A 26,511-nucleotide genomic window follows, 5' to 3' on the forward strand; every position below is an offset into this window, starting at 1 on the left:
ATCCAAACTATATGGAATAAACCAATGCTTTGAGATGAGACGAGATGCTGAATTCCTACAGCGCTACCTCCAAGAACTGAACCAGAAAGTGAACTTCACATATCCCAACTAAACTGTTAAGTATGCCCTTACTAAACACCCAGGAGGCAAGAAATCTTCAAACTTCCCAACCTCTGATTATTTCACCTCCTTACAGTAATTGTAAGCAGGACCCAAAAGAGGCCTTGAGAATACCAAGATTTCTAAGGAGACATAAATAAAATTCAACCTGAGGACAGAGAACAAATACACAGACAAAGAGCATGTAAAATATGTTTTATTGTTCTTTAAAAGGGCTCAGGGTTTGGTTTTAAATCAGGCTGCACACCTTTCATCAGTCTGACATCTCTCTCACCATGTCAAACTGGCTTCAGCTAGCAATACTTCATTAAATCCAAAAGAAAAAAAAAAATTTTTTTTTTTTAATTTTGAAGAAAATCCAGTTCTGAGAACAATTAACATTATTCTGTAATTTAAAACAATATGAGGGCTAATGTTTCATGTTATTTTACATACCCTTCTCCTCATACAGAACCAGGAATGTAATTTTCCTAACTCAGGCAGGCACTGTTACGGGTGGATACTGCACACTCACTTGCTCACTCACACACTCACACACACACACACACTCTCTCTCTCTCCCCCCTTCCTCTCCCCCTCCCTTCTTCTCTCCCTCCAAACAACAAAAATCAGAGCATGTCAAAGGAAAAAGGTTTGTTATGGTATTGATCAAAACCCTTGGAGTCAACAGTCTATCTGAGCTTAGAGGGTATGCTGTTTTGATCTTGAGCCTATGTTAAAGGAATCTACTGTCAGATTCTGAAATAAAGAATTTTGGATAGTACCATCATTTTTCACTTTAAAATCCTAGAGACAATTTCAAAAAAGCATTATTTTGCTTTGTTTTCTGGGACAGGGGAGGAGAGAATTTACAGATTTTCATTTATTTAAAAATCAAAAACAGCTTGGCATAGGAAATAGGCAGTTCACATAGCCAGCCAACATCTGAGGTATCATCAGTGTGAGACAAGGTCCTGGTCCATTCCTACTGGCCTAGCTGATCCTAACAAAATGGGAAGTTTAAGGCTCTGCATAGCATATTCCAACAGGACAAGATGACCCTAAGACTCCATTCAAATCCTTAGAAGCAGAGCACTATTAATTGTGCAATATTCAGATGGAGAGTGCAAGAGCCCCTGATGGTACCTTCCAACTTGCTCTGTCAATGCAGCCTGGTCACAACAGCAAAGGAGCAGAAAAACAGCTTTTCTAGATCAGTACATTAAACCCAGCAAAGAATCTGCAGAAATGACACTACACCGCTGCACCAGCCACAGTCCCTTTGCTATGCACGGAGCTGCTCTATATCTCTCTTCTACCCTGTTATGGCCTGTGGACACATACTCACTAGGCATTGTTGGTTTTGAACCAGCAAAAAAAAAAATTGTTTTAAGTCTCATAAAGAACCTAGTAAGAAAATAACAAGGCAATCAGTGGTTAAACTGAACTGTACATGTAGGGAGCAGTTTGGAAAATACCCATTACAGGCATTTCTCAAGTCTAAAATATTGTGTCTTTGCTGCTACTCCTTTGACTGTTCCTGAAAATTCAGAGTACAAATAAGTCCTAAAATAAAAAACTTTATACTACCAGCATCCTCTGACATCATTAGACAGAAAATCAGAGTAATGCTACAGCCCACACTTCTACAAGGTGTAGAAAGTGTACTAAGGTTCTGCCTGGACACATCTTTAGTGATGGCTTGGAGTACTCCCCTTCCGAAACAAACATCTCTGGGACAACCACTTAGCTTCATTGGTTGGAAAAGAGATGAATTCGACTCTCAGCTAAGTTCTTTGAGAAGAGAGACTCATCTTAAAATGCCATTTCCCTACAAATTTATCAAAACAAAAGGTTCCTGGCTACTTTGCCTAATGCTGAATAGGGTTTTCAAGAAAAGAAACTAACATGAATACCCCATCATCAGTAAAGACTAAGAACCACCTGGATCATACAATATATATGTCACTCCCCCCCCGCCCTTTTTTTTTTGGTGGTTTTTTTTTCCGTTTGTTTTTTCCTAAAAGTGCCCAGGTGGGCTTAAGGCTGCCAGACTGCACACACATCTACAGCAACATGGGCTTCTCCTATTCCACCTACAACTTGTATCAGGGGAAAAAACAGAGATAGGAGAAAGTGAGAAGAAGGGAAAAATATACCAATCTCCCCCACCCCCCTCCCCCAAGAAAGAAAGAAATCCCACAACAGGGATATCTATGTGCCAAGCATAATGGAAGAGTGTGCTCCCCAAACAGATGGTTCTGCAGAGGCTCATGTTCTGCTGGTTTTCCTTAGAGACCTATTTTGACAAAGTTAAAAAAGACAGGAGATTTTGAAATAAATTCAATCCTGGCAGAAATTCAAACTCCAACACTAGAAGCAAAATCATCCTTCACTAAATTAATCCCTATTTTCTTTCTCTTTTTCTTTTCTTAAACATTTTATTCACGTTATAGAGGGATTTGTGTTTGCTTTTTTTCCAATCATTAGGAGAGTGGTTGAGGAGTACTGAATCCATCACTACTTTGATGACACAGTTAAGATTCCAGATTCACATTTCCAGGTACCAAGAGTTCCCTCTAAATGCTACAATCAAGTCAGCCTTCGTATACATTTCTTTTACTGAACACAGCAATGCCCGTTGGTATCTCTGAAGCGTAATCGCATCTTAGGTCGGTATTTCTCCAGGTAAAGCAGCTGTTTGGAATTGAATGCTCCCCTTCTTTTTCTGAAAATAAAAGAATGGCAAACTTTATCATGTAAAAAAAGAGCTGCCTGACATGCATATTTATGGCCCATGGCCTTTCTAACTCTACATAGCTGAAAACCAGCATATTTCCCATATATCACTTTCTACGTGAAAGGGCTGAACTGGACAATGAAATTTCTGTGCCTTCCTAAATGAAAAATAGACAAATTTTCTTTGCTCTCATTAGAGTCTATTAATTGTTAATAAATATCAGAATGGTTTATCCAAAGACATCTGACTATATTCTTCCCAATTAATATACTCTTCATATTAGAACTGGCAGCAAGTATTTAGGATAAATGAGCAAATATTTATATAAAGAAGCAGACACAGAGGACATTCCTTGAAATATGTTACCTTCCAAGGGCTGCTACCATACATTTCATGCCCTTTGTCACAAAGTGTCTTTTTTTTTGGTAAGAAAAGGCTAAAAAGAGAAAGGGCAAGACAATAATTGCCAAAGAAACAACAAAATTGCCTGTTATTCCAGACTGATGTCAAGATTCTGTTCGGGCATACCATCCTGATTCTGTGACTGAACAGGTCACTTAAGAGTCCTAGGTGATTAACTACTCCCTCTATGGTTTCTTCCTTTCCTCTTTGTCACAGTTACATCTGGAAGGCATTTTGGACATCTATTAAAAGAGGCACTAGATCACTGAAACTCCATTACCTAGCTATTGGTTTTAAAGATTTCTAGATATTCAAGTCATATACTGGACATATTCTACAATTTCCAATTTGTCATCTAAATGAGAAAATATTTAAATCTGGGAGCCAGAGTGTTACTGTGAGTCTTTTTATCACTTGCTATTTTTGGTTATCTTCAAACAACAGTCTAAGCCAAAGATAGCAAATTACTCTGTACTATAATTGGGTACTTTTTATAATTGCTCCCTCTTGTATGATTTTGCTTTATGTATTTCTGAAAGTAAAACTTCATACTCACTGTCTTATAAACTGAACTGCATCTTCATACTTCATTCCACATTCAATCAAAGCAAGTGCAACTAGTACAGGTGCCCTGCAGAGAAAAACTCATTTGTAAATTAACCACAGGTCTTTGGAATTAAAGGGTTTTTTAAAACACAGGGTTACATATTATCAAAATTATTTAAAGCTTGAGCTTTCCTTATTCCTATATACTAAAGTATCAGGTATTTTCCTACATAGTAAAAATATCTAAACTATAGATTCTAGGTTATTTTCTATTTTTAGTAAAAAGCACAAAAATTTAAACCTTTATTTAGAGATCTTTACTCTTTAAAGTATCATCACATTGTATCTTAAATTTTCCATCATTTTATATCACCAAAAATCCATTGATCTTTAAGCATTATCATAATAAATGACCAGATGTATTATCCTGAGTGTCTCAGAATTTTTGTTACAAATCAATTTTATTATCATTCTTCACCAAATACAAAAACAGTGCTAGATTTCCTCAACAAAATCCTTTCTATGAGCTAGGGGACTGTCAGAGAACTGGTAATTGCAATCTGCTTTCTGTATAAGCATATATGCATATATATAAATATATTTTTTTAATATAACAAATGAAACGATGTTTCTAAAAAGTCCATTACAGAGCACTAACTTTGGACTGGCTACCTAAGCAAGAGAGCTATTAGTTTAAAAAATTGCCCCAAGTCAGAAAAAGGACTGAAACTTCTTGACACTGAAGAAGAAACTGTACTAAACTACAAAAAGGAAAACAGCAAATAAAAGGGTTGAACAGAGGTAACAGCCTGAGTCACCACCACCCTGAGGCAACAGCAGCCTTCATTAATGTTTTGAGTCCAAGTGCAGATCATAAATTGACATTTAATCTACTGCTGATGAGTGTTGCCACACCATTTCATGAAATGCTCAAGGGAAAAGTTTTTAAAAATCAAAGTCAATTTTCATTCTCCATACATTTCCTTAGAAGAATTTAAGGTTCAACCATCTGCTCTTCATCTATAAATTTCCCGTTCATCTCAAACCAAAATGAACCATGTACAAATTCTTCAAATCTAAAGATACTTTATCTTTGTTGTCAATTTAAAAGACCTAAACCTTGGATTACTGGAAATGAGAAGAAAAAACTAACATATTGAATTAAAGCTGTATTTTTGGCTCAAAGATAAGAGAATTACATTAAAACAGTTTCAAAACAACTTTAGAATCATCACCCACTAAATCTAGTATGGTATCAGACTCAAACAAACAATGAAACGTGTAAGTTACTTTGAGAAATCATGACACCAGCTTTTATTCTCATTTCCTTTCAGGCAATTTAATACTTAGTGTAACAAATACAAATTTCTACCAAAGTGAAAGTTTTGATAATGAATTCACAGACAAAAGGAGAAGAGCTTACCTTCCCAATCCTGCAACACAATGCACTGCAACACAGCAACCTGGTTCTTCACGAAATTTGGTTTTTAGTAGGTTTAGCCAATCATCTACTATCTGATTAGGGGGTGGCGCTCCATCGTCAAAAGGCCAATCCTAGGAGGAAAAGATCTTTGAAATTAAATTGATATTTTCTCCAGGATGAACATCCTAATGCACAACAGCTACACAGTACACAAGAGAGGCCTAACTACACTAACTGTACTAACATGTACCTATTCTTAATCACACACTTCTGATCACTTCTGAAAAATGATCAAGATCAAAATTCAACCATGCCAGACAACTCAGTCTTCTCAATGAAGCATAGCCAGCATCAAAAGCATCAAACTTTATCTTTGGAAATAACTCTTATCATAGTGACAAGAGGCTAGCATTCTTCAAATATCTTATCTGAATAGAGCAGTTGCTGCTGCTAAGTCACTTCAGTTGTGTCCGACTCTGTGCGACCCCATAGACGGCAGCCCATCAGGCTCCATCGTCCCTGGGATTCTCCAGGGGTGGGTGAATAGAGCAGTAATTAGACACAACAGAGAAAATTAAAACTGAGACAAAGTAAGGGAGGACACAACACTTGTCAATAAGATTTAGAAGTCGACTCTGGCAAAGAAGTGTACCAACCGGTATCTCACTGGTCTCTACAAATAGAGCATAATCTTCAAAATTATTTATAAGTAGCTCTAAGTTACAAGTATCTTTTCTTTACAGCAAAAGTCTCTGGTAAGTAATTTCCAACAGCAGACCATAACAGAAACGGACTACCATCTTTGTGCTTACATATGTATTTGGTAAAAGCCAAGCAACAAATATTTTTAAAGCTCTGCCTGAATTATACATATCCCATTTTATAAGCACAGTGCCACATGATACAATACCAAGAAGAAAAGACCATTTTCTCAAGTATTCCTTTCTCCTTTAATATTCATTGATTTCAGTTGTTTTTCAATTAAGACCAACCCCATGTGCATTCACAATACAGGCATGAGAGTTGATCTTCCTTGTTACCAAAACACGAGGTTCTGAGAAATCAACATAAGTAACCTTTGAAGAAAAGAGTGAAGGGAGATTCACATGGTACATACCCTCTCTCCCATCTAGCTTCAAGGACAGAAATGCAAAGACACTGGAAATTTTTTTTTAATACTGTTCTAATGAGATTGGATAAGGACACTTTAAGATACTAGAGAAGGAAAAAGAGAAAAGTGACAGAACACTAAATTGATTCTGCACTTATTATTGGCACCACTAAAACACTTCATGTAGCCCATTAGCCACAATAGCACATTATGTTTGATTTGTCAACTATACCCCATAATTAAAGAGCTGTCAGTGTTGTTATCATAAATGTTGCTAGAGTTTTAACTGTAAATACCAGTAAAACTAGTATCTTAGTCAAGAGCTTACTTCCTCTAAAACTCTGAAATGCATCTGGTTAAGAAACAGTAATATGAAACATGCCTTTACTGACTCATACAAGCAGTTTCTATCAAAAAATCACTAAAGCAGTCATTTAGAAGCATCTGAACTTCAAACTGACATGGTTGAAACCACCATTACAGCAGTCTTTTCTAATAGACCTCTGATTTACAAGAACACTGGTCAAAGTGTTGAAAGGTCTCATGTTGGGTATCCTCATGTAAAGTGTTACAAACCCTCTTCACCTAGCAAAAATAAATTCGTGATTACACTAAAATTAAAATTTCTGCCTAGGAAAAAAAAGAAATTCCAAGCTTAATTCTAAATGTCCCTTTTTTTCCCAAGCTTTAGTTAGACCTTTAATTTTACCTGATCACATCTCTTCAAAACAAAAGCCTAGATTTAAAGGTTTGGAATAAATCTCAGATCTACCATTATCTTCTACAAACTACTTCAAGTTCTTTAGTTCTTTCTATTCCATAAAGGTGTTTACCAACATTACTGATTCAGACAGACTACGGTCACTCTGCAGCTCATTTTCTTACCCTGCCAACTGTCAAAACAAACTGATTTCTCATCTACCCACGAAAGAACATACTTACAATACAGGAAAAGAACTTGTATTTTGGTTGAATTTCAGAAGTTAAAATTCTGGGTTTTTTTTTTTTATTTTAAATATAGGGCTACATTGACCCACGTTTATACTTATCCCCAGTGATCCAGCCAGAGGACCTTAAAGTCATTTGGAAATAGGAGTGCAAGCAAAGTATTATTATCATGTCATACTATTAAAATACATTTTATAAAAAAAAAAAAAACCATAATGTTTGGTTTTTTAGTTTTTGTGTTTTCACCAAAGCAGAGGTGAGGAAACTTTATGGATCAAGTATGAGACAACTGCCTTACCAATAGGACATTGATTTTCTTTGCATCAACTGCCTTACTCAACTAGCAACCAATGCAATAAAAAATAGGAACATAACCTTGTACCATTACCTTGCTTAGTACTTTCTTCCTACCCAATCATTTAAAAAATCTCTAGTTGTCTTTGCACTACAATGCCTTCCCACAACCATGTCAAACAGCTCTAAGACACCAAGACTACAGGATCAATCAAATATGTGCTACTCTAATACAGACAACTTTTTAAGAGAATAAAGTATAAAATTTTATCTAATCTGAGGTTCCTATTTCGACTAATGAAATAGAATATTTAAGGGGCAAGGAGAAACTTAATTTAAAACAATTCCAATCACTATATTCAAACTGAACTATGAAAGAAATCAAATCATACAAAAGCTTGTTAGAAACCTACCAAAAAATATCACAGAGTATGTCAATTACTCTAAAGCAAGATGGCTTCTCCCTTTCCCTTCTTTTCCTTTCTCCCACTTTTTTGACTCCTACAAGTTATCCTATGTCCAATGTAAATTGGACTCCTACAATATAAAATATTAAGTAACCAATCTGTACTTGCAAAGTGAGACAGAATATTTCCATATGATTTAAGAATGTCTAATGGAAGAGTTAGATTCAAACCAGTAGCCTAGAAACAAAAGCTAGATATCACGCTAATTGCCCAGAGAAAAATGAAATTTCTGATTTTCTTAAAATAAGTGTATGCTAAATTTTGCCTTTTATTTGTTGAAAATACTCTGCATCTGTAGATTTTAAGGGCACAAATGAACAAAACTGCCAACCCAAAGAATTTTACTAGATTGCTATGATTGTTGTATCTCCTGTAAGTTTAAAAAACAAACTATGAGCGCCAAGTTTTAAAAATATCTGTTTGAAAGGTACAACTTGTTTGCAGTGAAAAATTAAAACATTACACACTCACTAGAACGTGGATTCCTTCTTTTTCAACTGGTGCTTTATCATATGTAGCATCACAAACTCGAACCAAAGTTGTCACTCCATACTTCTTAAGTTCCTTTAAAGAAAAACAAATATAAGGGAATCTGTTTTTAGAATCTGCAATGAAAGCTTTAAAAACACATGTGTATAAGTTGAAATGAGACTTCATTCTTAAACAAAGGTCAAAATCATTCTTCTCGTAACAACATATACAATGGAGACTCTTATATTCACAGTGGAAGCATCAGTAAGATTCACTTTTGTAAAGGGCAATTTGGTAGCATAACACAAAAACTTTAAAAAAACACACATACACTTTGGCCTAGAAATTGTACTTCTCGAAATTTATACTAATGAAATAATTAAAGATATACACAAAGATTTAGATATGAGCATGTTCAGCACAGGTTGTCTGAGACAGTAAAAAGCTAGAAACATTAATAGTCCAAAAACAGGCGAACAGTTAAAGAAAGTGTAGCACATTCATACAGAACACTGTGACAGCTATACTTAGGAGGTTGGGGGAATATTTGTTTTAAATACACAGTGTGATCCTATCTATATGTTTATTTATAAATATACACATAAATACAGAGAAAAATGTCTAGACAGCAGGCACTAACAGTTAAGTATTTTTAAATTGTCTTTTGCTTATTTGTATCTTCTGTTTTTTATGTAGTAAGTGCTTTTTGCAATTTAAAGAAACAGTAATTTTGAAATTAAGTTTAGAAAGTGGTTTATATTACAACGTCAAGTAACACAGAAATAATTATAGCCAGAAGTCTTGCTTCTTTAACAGTTTTCCTATAGGGCCTTCTCTGGTGGTCCAGTGATTAAGACTTCTTTCAATGCAGGGGACACAGGTTTGATCCCTTGTTGGAGAACTAAGATCCCACATGTTGCACAGTGTGGCCAAAAAACAATGTAAAAGTTTCCCTATAGTAACGCCACCAGTATCTTTTTATAGTTGCAGGAGTCTATGACCAAGGAATCCACAGGCTGAAAATAGTATCATGTAATTCAGCCAGGCTTAAAGGTGACTGTACAACCTGAGGGCACACAGGCTTGGCATCAACTTGGACACTGGGTACACAAGGTTAAGAAGCCCAGAGCATTAATATAAATAAGCAGGAACAGTGATATCCTACTGTCAATCATCTGGTGTCAATCACCTGGTTATCTAAAGAGAAAAGTCATTTTAATTGCTAAAAGACTTTATTTTTCACAGAAAGGCCTCTTTGTGTTATGTATTGAGTCAGGAATTTTTAAAAATTTCAAAACACAAATAAAATCCCATTAAAATGAACTCTACAGTAGCTGTTCATTGAAAGGTTCCAGTACAAATTTTTTATGGTAAATATTTGTGACCTTCAGCAAGTCAAAAGATCTCTTCTGAACTCAGTTTTGCCATCTGTAAAGTGACAGAGGTAGATTTAGGATCCTTAGGCATTCGTCTAGCTCTCCAAGTCTACTTTATAAATACATCAACAGAAATCACACTGGGATTGAACAATCTGAGAAAGCTCTAAAAGCTTACATCCAAATGTCTGTTGACTAAAGTACAAAAAGTTGCTCTACTACTACCAAAAGAAAAAATGCGGGATCTGACATAAAAATGCTGCCTATGATACCTTGCCTTCCCCCAAATTTCTGGACACATGTATATGATGGCTACTATTCCTAAGTTGTTTGAAAGTAGCTTTTCATTAAAAGTGGTCAGAACATTTGAGGCAGAAATGGGTTTTAGTGTCAGAGATAATTCCACCACATACTTGGGTGCATTCAGGCAAATCGCTAAATTACTAAATCACTCTGAACCTCAGTTTCCTCATCTATAAGAGGGAAACAATGGTACCTATACCTCATAGGGTTATTGTGAGGAGTAAATGATACAATGCATAGAACTGCTTATTGTAGTGCTGGGTACATATTAAGTATTCAATAAATGTTAATTATCTTTATTATTGAATGTGTAACAAAAGAACTGTTAACAACGCTGAAAGGATACAGTAAAAAAAACACAGTACTAGATACCTCTAAGATATTTCCAAATTCCATAAATGTTCTTCTAAAAATCTGTTTTAACTAATTCAGCTCAATTCAAAAAAAGACCATCCATGCTTCAATCACAGAAATAAATGGCTTTGTGGTAAAAGATTTCTTTACAATGGTGTTAACTTTTAACGTGACTTTACCTATAAATCAACCCAAAAGATAGACCATGCTACAATCTTACCTCTGTGAACTTGTTGAGGGTAGCATTGGTAGGGTTGTGGGTTATCAGAAAACGCATGTTCTCATAGGAGATCTCCACAGGGGCTGGACGGTTCATTATGGCAAATAAAAAGTGTGAGCGTGCGTGTGTGAGTGTGATGGGGAAAATGAAAAAAAAAAATCAATAAATCTTGAAATGTTTCACAGCAGAAAACATTAAAAAGACCACTAAAATGCCTAAATCAGTGTTTTCTCTATTCAACTTGTTTATTCTTTCAAAAACTTCTCTCTTCAAGATAAGCAGAAGTATTTAGAATCCACTTGAATCCAAATTCAACTTGGGCCTCAATGTCTGCTGATGGATACCTTCAGACTACAAAAAAAAATCCAACTACATACAAAACTTAAGCAGCCTTTACTACATTTAGGCACTAGTGAGACAAGTTAAAAGTATAGGTCGCTTTCCACTTTTGTTTACTTGATGCTTAATTTTACTGGAGTCATTAAAAGAAATATGCTTGCAATAAAAAAAAAAAAAAAAAAAGAAGCCAACTATTTCTGAGGCCAATCTCGGTGTCCAGAGTCTTCAAGGCAATGTTAATTATGGCACATAGAACCTCCAAGCTCACTTGTCAGCGGAAACGCTGTGCTGAGCCTGGCAGAAGTCTGCCCTCACGCTCAGAATCGCCATAAATGTGCAACGTATATTCCAACAAAAAACCTGGAGGAGAAAAGCATAAGTAAAATGAACTGGAGGTTGACAGCATAGTAAACACAATGCCCAAAGTCAAGAATACATTTTTTATGAGCCCAGGACATCTGAAATGGTGCCGCTTCTGAACTACTGCCATCCATCAATAAAAGGATAAAAGTGTACATACCAAGACTTTTTTAAAAATCAGAGATTCAAAAAGTTAAGTATACCCAAGGACTTCCCTGGTGGTCCAATGGTTAAGACTCCACACTTTCACTCCCCTTTCACTGCAGGGGACACAGGTTCAATTCCTGGTCAGAGAACTAGGATCATGCTTGTCATGTGGTACACACACACACACGAAAGCATGCTTTTCTTTTTACAAAATGAGGTTCAATAAAGTTCTGTACTAATAAGATTTCTAACTCAAGTCATTTTAAAATGATTGTGTTTTTAAAAAAATCATTTCTAAATGATTAAAAGATACTTAAAACCTCTCTTTCATGAAACCTCTTTCATTAAAAAGTTCACAAGGATCTTGTTTTTCTGCTGTGATGTTAACTATTTCTGATTAAAACTATATCTGTAAATGGATGAAGGATATTTACCAAAATTCCACGAGGATTTAATTCTTTCTACACAAAATATATGCACTGGCCCCAATATGATATCAGTTCAAAAAGTACTTTCAAGAAATTATCTTCTTTTCCTCACAACTCTGGGTAGTTTTTCACTACCCATGAAGAATGACATGAGGTTCAGAAAAGTGAATTGACTTGCCTAAGGTGAATGAATTTGTTGAGCCCAAATTCAAACTCAAGTCTTCTGTTAAGTCCTATATTTTTTCAAAGGTACCACAATGCCAGCTGACTCAACCAATGTACAACTCCTGTTCTCTCATTTCTAGTTCTATTTATCTTTTTACTATTTCACATATCACTACCTCAAGAGTACAAAGGCATCTAAAGGTTGACTGACACAGTCTTCTGTCCAAATATTAATTACTAATAAAAACAAGGCAAGAAGAGAAGTGGCAGAGTTTTCAAAACAACAGTGATCTGTATAACTGGCTCAGTCAGTGTATCAACATAATCATAAATTCCTCTGGAAATAGGAACAAGGTCTAAGTTCTTTCACCTGCCTCTTCACTAAGCCACCAATAAATGCTTACTCAGAACTCTAAAAAAGATCACTGTGACCAGACGAAAGATGATTACAGAGGCACTTGAAGGGAGAAATTTAAACAGATAAGAATGAACCTAAGCCTCAAACTTTCAAGCCTAACATTCTATCTTCAAGTCGCCTTTTTATAATATTCTATAACATTTTATTTTGTAAATTACATACTTCTGATCACATTACCATAGACACAAGCACGAAACTAAAACATTCCTAAAATATGAAAGAGATACAAGATACTCAAAAAGGAATCTTAAAAACTTCAACACCTCAGTTATCCACTACAGTGAAAACAAAACTTCTACTTTCAAACTAAGAAAAACATAATACACACCATCACTCTCATTCATAACTCTATCTGTAACCCTAAAACACAGCCACTTTAGACTATACATTTCACAGAGGATTCCTTGCACAGTCAAGGAATTTTAAAGGTAGCAAAACTTAAGAAATCAAATACACTGACCTTTAAAAGAAAAAAAAAAAAAAAAAGATGCTGTTTGGGACTCAGAGAAATTAAAAGATTTAAGTAAGACCATACTGTTAATTAGTAGCAGATCAAGGACAAGAAGCCAAGTCTTATTTCTCCTTCAATTTTGACTAATGGAGGTACCCACTTATTTTTTAAGTCATAGTCTTATTCATGACAATGTAACTGTTCTTCAAATATTTACTTGGATGTTCATTTGCAATTCTTTGACCTTTTAATAAGGGGAGAAAAGATTATTAACTACTCAAAGAACAATGGTTTGTGTGCAGCTCAGAGCAAAACACAGGGAAATTCTAACCTGTTTGAATGCCTTCGTTTAATGTTATCATAGCTAATGCGTGTGTCAGCTGAGAAAGGCGCTGAAAGACCAGCACTGTAGTGATGGCCAGGCTTAAAAGGTTACAGCTCTAGCATGAAGTTTTCTACCGAATCATGGTGTTTGTCTGCTCAGCAAACAGAACAACCATTATCCCATCTTATTCCTCCAAGCTCATTTGGAAAGGACCACTTCCAGGGATAAGGATAATTTATTATTAAAGTTTCGATTCTTTTTTGTTCTTTTTTGGCCACACAAGTTTAGTCTCAGTAACCTAGCCAGGAATCAAACCCAGACTTTAGCAGTGAAAGCGCTGAGTCCTAACCACCGGACCACCAGGGAATTCCCAGATTTTCAATTCTTAATACCATACTGAGATCCCCAGCAAAGGAATTTCTGCCAAATGAAATAGTATGGTCTATCAAAGTTAACAGATACATGATAAAAGCAAGTTTCTGTTGCTTCCCCTCCCCCACCAGTTCAACTACACATTAACTGTTCAAAGTTCTTGCACCTGTCAATTCATATAAACGAATGTTAGTTTCTGTGACACCCATAAGAATGCAAAGCAAACAGTCTGTTAAAAAAAAACCATACACAACCCACCACAGCTGGAAAGTACTCAGAAGTTACAAAGCTGTAAATTTTAGCATAAACTCAGCACCTGCAGACTTTACTGGAAAACTTTCTGAAGTTTTCTAACATCGATTCTGCTCTACCAACTTAAGTAAAAACTGATTTTTTGTTTTAATTTACCAAATGATGGAAGAGGCTTGTTTACTTGATAGTGATCATATTCAAATACACATCCAAATAGTCCCTCCACCCTTTATCTTTTATTGACTCTAACTTTTAAAATATTGAATTTGGGATATTCCCATTTCCCAGTCAGTATTTCCATTTTGAACAAAAGAATGTAACTTCACTGAAGAACTAGAAAGGATGGTCTGTGACAGAGAAACCCATTTAAATTATAGAGGGAGAGAAGTGGAAAAGAGAAAGAAGAATGTAAAAAGAGGGGGCTAGAAGGCCAAGTAAGCAGAGGCCCACGAAGTCAGAATAGTGCACTGCCAGCAGAGAAGGCAATGGCCCCCACTCCAGCACTCTTGCCTGGAGAATCCCACGGACGGAGGAGCCTGGTGGGCTGCAGTCCATGGGGTCGCAGAGAGTCAGACATGACTAAGCGACTTCACTTTCACTTTTCACTTTTATGCACTGGAGAAGGAAATGGCAACCCACTCCAGTGTTCTTGCCTGGAGAATCCCAGGGATGTGGTCGCACAGAGTCCGACACGACTGAAGTGACTTAGCAGAAGCAGTAGCAGTAAGACTAAACCAGTAACACAACAGAGACCACTTAAAACTCTGAAGAGCGTATGTCACAAGTTTAAATATCCAGTGTCAATACTCTACTGCTAACATCTACCCAGATGAGACCCAAAAGCCAAAATGCATGAAATAATACAAGTTATCATTTAATCAGGGCACAATGTTAAAATAAAAAACCACAGAGAGGTTAAAAAAAAAACAAAACATCAAGGTAAACTGATGTGGAAAGATGGCTAAGAGACATTAACAAGTGAAAAGGGTAAGGTGCTTACAATATAAAGAGTATATAAAGAAATATTTGTGAGTACTGAATGTGTTTTCATTCCTACAGACTATCTGGAAAGTAACAAAGAGAGGACTGCCTCAGGGTGGAGGCGACTGAAGCTGAAGGAACATGATTTACAATATATGCCTTCTGAACAGTTTCTGGGTTCTTACCTTAATTTTTAAATTTTACTATTTTAGCTTTTTTTCTTTTCTTTTGTTAGCTGCGCCATGTGGGGCATGTGAATCAAGGATCAAACCTGCACCCCTTGCATTCGAAGTTCGGAATCTTAACCACTGGACCTCCAGGGAAGTCCCTTTAATTTTTAATTCTAGGGTGATAAAGAACTCTACAGTGATTTACAATTCCACTATATCCTTAACTGCCATGATCATCGGATTACAAAGAGCCTCAAAGGGGGCTAGTCCTTCTGTCCGCAACCAGTCTGTACCCACACATTTCCAGAAAGATAGCTTTCTTCTTTGTCAAAGATACTATTGAGTAAAATTCAGATCCTGCTTTGGCAACTGTTAATTCTAAGTTCAAATACAGAGAATTCAAGTGCATGAGAAACTTTACAAAATCAGCCCCATTTGATGTAACCCAAACTTACTGAGGGGGCTTCCTTGGTGGCTCAGTGGTAAAGAACCCACCTGCCAATGCAAGAGACGCAGGTTCAATCCCTGGGTCAGGAAGATCCCCTAGAGAAGGAAATGGCAACCCACAACAGTATTCTTGCCTGGAAAATCCCATGGACAGAGAAGCCTGGAAGGCTACAGTCCATCGGGTCACAGAAGAGTCGGACATGATTCAGTGGAAAAAACAACAAACTTACTGGGCATTTACCTTTTAAAAATCCTGTCAAACCACTCACACCGAGCTTTCCACTGAGAAATCACCTCTATTTTTAAATTAAAGTAAATGATACAATAACCATTTGATAAGTTATGCCAGTGTTCACCAAATTAAAACTGCATGTTTTAAGTAAATATACAATAAAGAACTCTAGATCTTAGAAAATAAAATCTAAAAACAAAGGTCTAAAGAACAAGTATACATTTACTGTTTACTTTTCTTACCAGAAATTCTACAGGAAGTCAAGCAAATTTGAGTCAGCTTGTTTCTACAGCAGACAACATGAAAGCATAATATAGTATATAAGACTCCAGGTAAGTTTTATGGTATATAATTCTCCATGCAAGAATACTGAAGCAGGTAGCATTCCCTTCTCCAGGGGATCTTTCCAACCTAGGGATCAAACCCAGGTCTCCTGCATTGCGGGCAGATTCTCTACTGTCTGAGCAACCAGGGAAGCCCCATATAAGACTAAAACCTTGCAACAATTTTTTCCTAAAACAAATTCATTTCACTTCATTGAAGACATCTGCATTGGTCTTAAAATAACTATGAATAATTTGTCAACAGTAATTCATTCTCATTAAAGATCAGACATTTTTCCTGCAATTTAGCTAGTTAAGAATTCATAAATTCAAGTATTTATTGGACACAATGTGTATCATATATTCTGATAGGTATAGCAAGAGCAGTATGCAAAACAAAAATTCCTGTCAAGATGGACCTTATATTTTAGTAGGCAGAAAAAGACAAATAAAACACGCCCTTGCTATGGAGAAAAATACAAAGCAAGTGAGCCTGCAATGTCAGAAGGGAGAGGGGATTCCACTTTTAAATAAGGCTAGCAGAAAACGCCTCAATGAGAAAAGTGACATTTTATCCTAGACCTGTGAGCCAAAAAGACACTTGAGGGAGCACTCTAGGCAGAGGGATTAGCTCTTGCAAAGGTTATGAGGTGGAGCCATGCTTGGAGTGTTCGAGGAACAGCAAGGGGACTAGCGCTATTGGAACAGGCAAGGCAGGGGGAACGAAGAGGGTCAGAGAAATAAAAAGTGGGCCTTAAAGGCCAACAAAAGTATTTGACTTTTATTCAGAAAAAAATAAGAGGTTTCAAGCAAGAGTGACAACTTATATTTAAAAGGATCATTCTAGATGCTACCTGGAGGCAGAATATAAGAGCAGTAGGGTGAAAAGCAGTGAGATCCGGTAGGAACTTGATGCTACAATCCAGGAGCTAGATAATGGTGGCATGGGCCAAAACAGCGGCAGTAGAGAGAATATGAATCAGTTTCAAGATATACCTTGAGGTAGAGCTCCAAAAGACTTGTCTACAGATTGGACATGGGATCTTGGGGGAAAAAGTCAAGGCCCTGAGTAACTTAAGAACTCTCAGATAGCTGACTATTCAGACAACAGACCATAAAATCTTTGCAACCATCAAATAAGAAAAGCAGAGAAATGCCTCTGTAAAGAATTACTGTATCTACTGCATTTTGACCATTTGAGATAAAAAGTAAGACTTGTCAACTAAAGAAGACTCAACTCTGCTAATTAAACTCTCATTTTCTGGGCAGGGACCTGGGAGAAGCAGGTGAAGGGAATTTAGAGGCACAAACTTACAGTTATAAATTAAGTCAGTCATGGGGATATAATATACAGCATAAGGAATATCATCGATAATACTATAATAACTTTTTATGGTGACAGATGGTTACTAGACTTACAGAGGTGATCATTTCATAGTGTATTTAAATGTATAATCACTACATTATACACCTGAAACTAACATACGGTACCAACTAAACATCAAGTAGGAAAGAAAAAAAAAAACCTCATCTTCTGGGTAAACTGGTCTCAAATTGGAAATTTTTACTCATCTTCCATAACCCACCAAACTCATCAGAGCCCGAAACAAAGTTCTACTCTGTGTACTACTTATATTTGTTCATCCCTCTATTGTTGCATTTATCAAACTAAAAGCAGATGCCATTTGGCGACCTAAACTTAAGGCGATTCAAAGTAATGTCAGTTCTCTTCCCCTACTGACTACAGTCCTGGGGAATTGATAAAGAGGTATCATTAAATTCTACACAAATTAGGATTCAAAGTATCTGTAAACAAGTTAAAAATAGCAACATGCTTCTTACTGATAAAAAAAAGTTTTGTAGTTACTCCCTTGGTTATTCCCACTTTTCTACTTCCTCATTTAAGGAGGGAACTTGAGAATCAAGTTCCAGTACACAAATCAATAATCAGTTCTATAAAGAGAAATTATGACCTTGTGGGAAAATATCTTAACATTTCAGAACCAGCAGGACTACATGGCCTGCCACTCAGAAAGGAAAGGAAAGCAATTAACCAACAATCACACCCGCTTCTGAGAACAGTGACAGTTATTTTCTTGAGTCCTGTGGGCTCTGTTTCCACTCAAATGAAAAGGGAGTGGTTTTTAAATTTGTATGTTCTCTGGTGATTAGAAGCAGTTGTCCTTTTCTGGTAATTCCTACCTCTACAAATAACTGTAATACAAAAATTGCATTAAATTATTTTCATGCCACACTTGAAAATATTTACTTTTCAACTTTGTACTTCATTGTTCCTCTAAAGATTAGCAATTTTCTAGCTGAATCTCTTTGTCCAAATAGGTTAAATATTTTCCCTTTCAGAAATAAAATTTAAATGGAGATAACAACACTATGGCCAATTTTCACTTTTTCTAAAAATTATTTGAATACCAGCAAAAACATTAACATCCTAAAACATCATTCTAGTGTTGGACATTAGCTTCTTTTTTTTCAGTGACTCTTTTAAAGATTAAGTTAAATAGCTCTATTAAATTGATTCTATTCATTCTCTTCCATTTCCAGGCAAAGGTATCATGACTATACTCTCCATGGGCTTTATGTTTAAAGACTTCAGTTTATGTACAAGACTCCCAAGCCTCTTAAATACAAAATTTAAACACCTTCTTTTTCTAAAAAACTGTAGTACCCCCCTATGTGGAATAGACAACTATTTCAAATTCAGCTGCATTCCCATAAAATTAAACATTAGGATTTGTTTTCTTCTTTCCTTCCATCTTTATTTCTTTAATCTCAAAAGGCTAAATAATTTTCCTGGAGAACAATTTAAGTCTTAATCATTTTACTTTAGTTTATCACTATACACACATTAACCCAAGAACCACTGGATTATTTCATTAATAAAGAAAGGTATTTGAGAGTCTGAACTTCAACTGTAATAAAGCAAACTCAGAAGTAAAAATCCAAAAGGGCACCTGAATTCACCCTGTCAACACTACTCTGAAATGTTTTCTGAGCTATATCAGGACAGTTAGAACAACTATAACAGCTGCAAGTTCCCTGAGGTTGCAAAATGGATACTTGGGAAAAGGTTATTTGAATCACCTTTCAAAATAACCTACAGCACAGGAGCAGCATGCAAAGCAAAAACTTCCAGGCTATTGTTAGCATTATTTAAAATATATGTTTCAGAGCTTAGCAGTTTATGGGTCAGCTTAACTCTTTCATTTCCCCATTCTGTCTAACCTATTGAGCATATTTAAAGGTCCTCTTCAAGTATCCACCACCAAAAGGGGGGAAGGAAGCTCTCTATGTACAGGATACGGAATAAAAACATTCCAAATTACATCTTGTCAGCATAAGTTTTGTTTGAGCCCCAGAAATTTTTCTGCTGTTAGGGCATTTTGGTCCAAGTTTCCCCTAAGTAAGTTACACTTCACTTCCTCTCCTAAACTTGCTTCTTATAAATCACATTATACTTCTCAGCCATCTCTCTGTGCACTGAGTATAGTACAAGATAAACAGACAAGAACCCAAATCATTCAATTTGGATCTGCTGGTGGCCTTTTAAAACATACTGTCTATCCACTAATTGCCCAATAATGACTTGATGTTTATTTTCATAAAATGCAACATTCAAAAATCTTCAGAAACCATACAGTGAAGGCAGCTGTTTCACATTACATGTAAATGTGAAGTAAAAAGGGTGAAATATCTCTATAATGCCAAGGGGTTATTATTCTTTGCTCACCAGCTTAGTTCAACATGGATTCACCTTCCCTCTCTTCTCACTTAAAGAATGCAAAATTTCATCTTTCATGTCCTCTTCCTCCAAATGCTTACTGAAGTGAGAGACTACACCAGTCCTGAATAATACTAAAACACAGTCATCTAATCTTACAACAAAAGCATTTGTGGGGCTCTGTGTGCATACCATATTAATCAGGATCCTAGACGAATAAATGTGGGTGAAAGATATTTGATGGTGGGTATTACAATTTCATTATTAATGCTACATACTTTGAAGACACAAAATAAGCATGAGTAGAATGGAGTGGGGTTAATTAAGACTTATGAGGAAAGATAAAACTTTTATGACAAGACTGGCAGAAATAGTGACAGTAGCATGACTTGAGAAAGGAACTAAGTCTTGGGTTAAATAACTCTCAGGAGGCCTTGACCATGCTGAGAATTTCACACCAATTCTAATGCAATAAAAGCTCTTAGGGATTTTAAAAGTAGAGTAGTAGTAACTCTTTGCCCACTGAGAGAAAACCAATATTGCCACAGTAGTGGGCATCTCCTGATCTACTAAGCAGCTCCATAATTACCAGCAAGCTTCTCAAAAATAGCCTCTCAGCTTACTAAAATCTACCTGACAGTTGAATTATTTTCCTAGTAAACAGATACAAATTTAACTAAATTCTACTTGTTGATAATCTCTAAATGAATATCTCATCTCACTAGAAAAACAGTTCAGAGTTAAGGCTATGGCTTAAATTTGATGTGCTCTTCATCCAGAAGATCTCAATTATCCGAATGATTTAAACCAATCACCAAGAGGAAACCTGTTTGTAACCACATGTGTGGAATGAAGAATGTCACTAGAATCTATTGTTTTTCCATCATATCCTTCTCAATTTGCTGACAAATCCTGCTGATGACTCATATCCTTCTGTACTAACCAACCAGTCACTCTGTTCCCTCATGATAGGCTTTCACTGATAATGGAAAGAAGGAAACTCACCAATTTGTTTTACTATTAAAAACAGTAAATATCAATATGTGTATATAAATCCAATCTACAAAGACTATGGGGGTACAACATGGTGAATGTTTTCAGTGAAAGACTGCAAAAAAAAGTTATGCTCAAATCTCAAAACTAAAAGACAACTAGAAGAAAGCAGACTTGATTGTGCATTTGAATTCTTGTCAAACAATACATTAGTTAAGAGCCAACATTTTTGACCACTGCAGAAATAAAAATATAAAGTAATTTATCTAATCTGCTAAAGCAAATATATCATGTGTGCATTTTATGCCAAAAGAATTAACATTTTCTGAGAAGAATGAAATTTCAACCCAAAAATACTATGAGGAAAATTAAATACACAAATTTTCTAAAAGGTAAAGACTGTTCTAACCGTCAAAATATTTTTTCAAAACAGGCTCAACTAGCAAGGAAAGGGTCACAGAAAAGCTTAATCTTAAAATTCTCTACAGTTTAAAAATGAATGTTGTGCAACGTAAATTTATATTTAAATGCTGAAATTTAGTTTCTACGCCACTTAAAATGGAGAGGATGCTGTGTTACAGAATCTACGGGTAAAAAATCAGCGCAGGCAAGCAAAACACATTTGTATTCAAGTCACATAAAGCTGTTGCTATAATCTGTCAACCCCTCAGCCATTTTTTTGGCAAAGAGTTTATGCACTGTAAATCTACACTGACTAAACAAATAGGGCAGGAAAAACCACCTCAATATGTGCAGGAGATAGGTTATATTCTCATACAGGTTCTAGGAACTCCGCAAGGTAACTACTGAAAATGGACAGAGCCTGCCGGGCTGTGCAGTTTCTCCCATGAAGGTGTCAAAGTAGAGACAGTTTCTGGTTTAGCCTGAATCTCTACAACTCCAAGGAGGGAGAGATTTCTGATACAATATCCACGTGAGCTCTGTATCAAGCAATCCTGTAAGGCTTCAAGTCGAAGTCAAAGGAGCCAGAGAATGTGCTTCAGTCAATAAAATGAAGGCTAACCAGAGAAAGCAACCAGACACCTCTATATATACACACTAGTTCTGAAACTGAAAATGGATAATATTCCAAAGCAACAGATTCAAATCACCATTTCCCAAGTAATTTTAGTTGGTGGCATCTGTTTATTTAACAAACCCAAGATACAAAATTACCTGTACTGTAACATCAAGGACTCTTGCTTTATAAACTTACAGAATAATCATTAGTTTCTACATAACCCAACTAGTATCTTGAGAAAAATCTCAAAGCAACAACATGCCCCAAAGAGCAAAAAAAGTAAATGAAGTATCCTTAAAAAAAAAAAAAAGAAAGAAAGAAATACTAACTTTCAAGCAAAGATAAAGGTAATTTCCTTAAAGTCTACTAATTCCTACACAACTCATGTAAATGACTAGAGTTAACTGAAGAGGGTAGGGGGAGAGTTAGAAAGAGACTTAAGTACTTTAAGCCCCAAGGGGAGATTTTTTTTAATCCACTGCCATCTATTTACTGATACTCTTTAACTAGGATTCAACAATTGATCTCTAAACCAATTTTCTCATCTACAAAATTGGAAGGATGCCATTACTTACTCCCAGAGTTATTATGAATTTAAAATGATATGATTTGTGATTCAGCACAAAGAAGATTCTTGAGACGATTATGTTGAAACCTAAAGCATGCTGGACTTCACAAGTATTCCAAGACCTCAAAATCTCAAACCACCATCCTAATTCAATAAACATAACTGTCTGGTATGTTAGAACTAGGGGTCCTGATTTCCACTTGCTTGAAATTTTTAAAGATCACTAACGTCTATAAGAAGCAGAGCTGATGGGACAGCACTTGAAAAAAATCAGCCTAACTTGGGCTTCCCTCTAACTTAAGTTTCACTCAAGAGCAACAGCTAAAAATGTATGTATCGCTCCTCTGCATCTTATTTGTAAATGCTTTTCCCAGGGGCTTCGCTGGTTACCAATCTCATATTCCGACAACAACAAAAGTACAGTCAAACCCTCTAAGATAAGTCTCCATTAAATTTCAACTTCGTGTCTCAAAACTATAAAGTGTTCTGCAACTACTTCATATAGAAATACTGTCTTTAAAGACAAAGTGGGGGGGGGGGGGTAAAAAAAAAAATAAAAAATAAAGACAAAGTGAATAAAAAAAAATGTTTTTCCTTGTTCATACAAGGGTCTTTTCAAGTAAAACATAAATATGGAGCTTTCAGATTTTTTTAAAAAGTATGTGCAAAAGCATTCAAACATTTACTCTTCCCTAGTGCCACCAAAGTTCAATGATGTTGTAAATGGTTTCTGTCTATAAATTTGGTTCGCTCAAATTAAATATTACTTGCCTGACTCATAGAGGGAGTGGTTTGACTTTAGCTGTTCTGAGTCAGAATATACCCGGTTCAGCAGCTCTAAACAATTTTTCATTTGTAAGGTGGTCTAAAATGCTAGCAGCCTTTTCCAGCTACTAAATATAACAAACTGTTACCTCAGTAGTAAAGTCTTAGTGATAATAACACTTTGAATCATAGTCCAATTTATAAATAACGAAGTACTTTCATATATATTTTCTTCACAATCTCACAGTCTCCTGAAGTACATATATCACAAAGTTGAAGAGAAAGATTTTTACAAAAGACAACTTCTGTGACTCCTGGACCCAACTGATACACTCTTCTTCTTTCCCCCAAAATAAAAAACATAGTAAAAGTCTATTGGTTTCTTTAATCAGACTTTTCTCTCCCAGACATATCCCAGGTGCCTCATAAAAACTCTGTCTCAAAGCACACACCCTAAGGCCCCAAGTGAGTTCCAAGGCAGAATCTCCGCCCACATAAAAGCCTATCCTAACTTAGGCCCCAAAGAGCGTCAAGTCAGCATCTCCTTAAGGATCTACTTGCCTCCAGCCATTCTGTCTTCTGCATTAACCTCAACACCTCTTACCTGTACAAGCTGCTAGGTCACTGTGTGGAGGAGAAACTTCAAAGAGAGACAATCTAGCGTGAGGGAAGTTAATGGTATAGTGGAAAAGTCAAAGACTTTGGAGTCAGACTGACTTGGGTTTTTAATCTAGCTCCCATTCTTATTACGTTCTGACCTGGGACAAGTTAATTAACCTCTTTGAGTCTCCCTACTGCCTCATTTCATCACTGTAAGTCAATTGAGGGCTCATCACTGTATCCCTAGTCTGACGAATAGAAACCATATGTGTCAAATAAATGCAAAGGAGAACACCTACCACCTTTTAATAGTAGCTGTGAGAACTGAACAAGAGTATAAAAACCACCTGGTACACAGTAGGCACTTAATACTAACTAATCCAGTCACCCACCGAATGATAACAATACTAGTCACTGTTTCTCAAAGTAGAGAGCATGCTAAAGATCACGAAAAGGACACCATAAGAAAAATATAATTTCTGACTTCTAATTACACACCAATGCTTTTGCTTGTAGTTCTATCACATTTAATACCAAAAGGACCACACTACTCTTTGCATATACTGAAAAGACTTCCAACTTCTAAGAGACTTCTCATCATTTCAGTATAAAATCCGTATCAAGGCACGCTTCATCAAGAACCCCTACTTCCTTCTACAACACAAGAATCTGGGAAAGTCCATGGCAATGATTAGCCCATTCACTATACAACATGAAACTACTTTTAAAATGAATACCAGCAAGCAACTTTTCACCATCTTCACCAACACAGTGATTATGCTGGCAAGTGATGAAGAAGCCTTAATTTCCTTTTGCATGTGGAATAAGGCGTAACTTCACTAACTTCCTGTCTGAAACGACTCTGTAACACAGAGCAAGGCAGCCAATAACTACCAGATTTAATCCAGCAGTAGCTACAACTTGGTGACTCCACACAGAAAAGCATTTGCTGAATGCATACAATGATGCTAGCACCGGTATTTTATATATTTCTTGAAAAATTCTAGAAAATAATAAACCACCCTATGATTGATCTTCATCAACATGCTACACCATTATTATTACTATTATTTCTTAAAAGCTTCTCTCCAGAAGTGTAGCAAAGAGCTAAAACCTAAAACACATTTCTTATATCTACCTAACAATAAAACACCTCTCACCTGAAAAACTAGCAGTACTTTACAAGAGTCTATCTGAATACTCAAAAGGCAAGAGTCTAGGATCCCAGACAATACACAAACTTGTTTTAGTTAGCTTTCAGAACACAGACTAGGGTGGGATGCCAACCAATCATGTGCTCGACAAATTTGGAAATTGGTGTCCATGTCCTGAAATATTGGGTGGGGGGGCCGCGGGGGGAGGCACAGGGCCAGAAAATGATACTGCCACTGGAATAGACTTCTGTACCCTTTGCTCATACTTGAACCCAAGGACCCAGGAACAAGATGCTCCTGGAAAGAACTCCCTACCCCAGGACACCCAGGTTCGCTACGGCCCTAGAAAACGATCAAGGAGGGCCCCCAAGCATGTCTGCTCACAGACTGGACAATCGCAGGCAGACACTTCCACGCTGCCTCATCCGCCTGCCCTTCACCTTCTCCCCGAGCTCTCTCTCACGCAGCCCTCACGTTCTCCCGCCCATCACTCTACCCCGAGCACGCAAACTCTCCCTCCCCGACGTACTCACTCTCCCCATTTACCCCACTCTCCCACGCACAAGCGTTCTCCCCCGACTCACTCGTTCCCACACGCTCCCCGCTCCCTCTCCCCTACACTCACCTCCCACCCTCTTGACACTGTACCCCCTACCGCCCCCCACTCACACTCCCCCTCACTCTCCTCTGCAAGCACACACACAGCCCCCCAACTCCCCCATCTGCACTTTCTCCCTCGCCACGCTCTCCCCACATGCACACTCAGCCCTGTTCCCCAACTCACACTCTCGCCTTCACGCACGCACATCCCCCCCACTCCACATTCTTGCACACAGCATTCGCTCCTCTCCCCTCCCACACGCGCGATCCCCCCCCTCACCCACCCTCGCTCTCCACGCTTCCCGGCCGCGCTCCCCCGCCCCCGGCCCCGGCCCCGGCCCGGCCCTCCTTCCGGGGACGTGTCTCGGGCCTGCACTAATGGCTGCGCCGCCTCCCGCCCTCCCCTGCCCCGAGGCCCCGGGAGGCGGCGCGGGGGGCCGCCCGGGAGCCGCGCAACTCACGCTGGCGAGCTGGGGACTGGGCATTGAAGTCTGGCGGCGGCGGGAGCGAGGAGGCGCCTCTCTCCTCAGTCACCTCGGCGGCGGCGGCGGCGGCGGTAGCGGTGGCGGCGACGACTCCCCCCCAGCCTCGGCGCGCGACACCCGGCCCGGCCCGGCGGCGGCGGCGGCGCGTGTCCACGAGTCCGTCTTGCTGCTGCTGCTGCTGCTACGACCGCCGCTGCGTCTCCGGCTGCTGCCGCTGTCCCCGCTGCCGCCGCTGCCCTGTGGCGTCGCCTCGCGCCGTGACCGGCCGCCGCTGCCGCTCCAGCCGCTACCGGACGGACGACGGTTACAGCCCCGGCCGATCGCGCCGCCGCCACCACCACCGCTGCGCGCGCAGCCGGAACCAGCTCCCGCCGCCGCCCCTCAGGGGGCGCTGCGGGGCGCGGCGCGCGCGCGCGCGCCCG

The 26,511-nt window shown here is 37.8% G+C and overlaps 1 protein-coding gene across 1 annotated transcript; it reads right to left on the reverse strand.

The window, feature by feature from the left end:
• Positions 1 to 298: 298 nt before the first annotated feature.
• Positions 299 to 26,202, reverse strand: PTP4A2 (protein tyrosine phosphatase 4A2). Its single transcript, XM_061148438.1, has 6 exons — positions 26,066 to 26,202; positions 10,755 to 11,453; positions 8,502 to 8,594; positions 5,211 to 5,341; positions 3,798 to 3,872; positions 299 to 2,827 (listed from the first exon to the last, which is right to left on the reverse strand). The coding sequence occupies exons 2-6, from the start codon at positions 10,848 to 10,850 to the stop codon at positions 2,719 to 2,721; spliced, it is 504 nt and encodes a 167-aa protein (XP_061004421.1). The 5' UTR covers positions 10,851 to 11,453; positions 26,066 to 26,202; the 3' UTR covers positions 299 to 2,718.
• Between the last annotated feature and the right edge of the window lie 309 nt (positions 26,203 to 26,511).

Source organism: Dama dama, chromosome 8 (genome assembly GCF_033118175.1).
Source record: "Dama dama isolate Ldn47 chromosome 8, ASM3311817v1, whole genome shotgun sequence".
NCBI classification, from domain to species: Eukaryota; Metazoa; Chordata; class Mammalia; order Artiodactyla; family Cervidae; genus Dama; species Dama dama.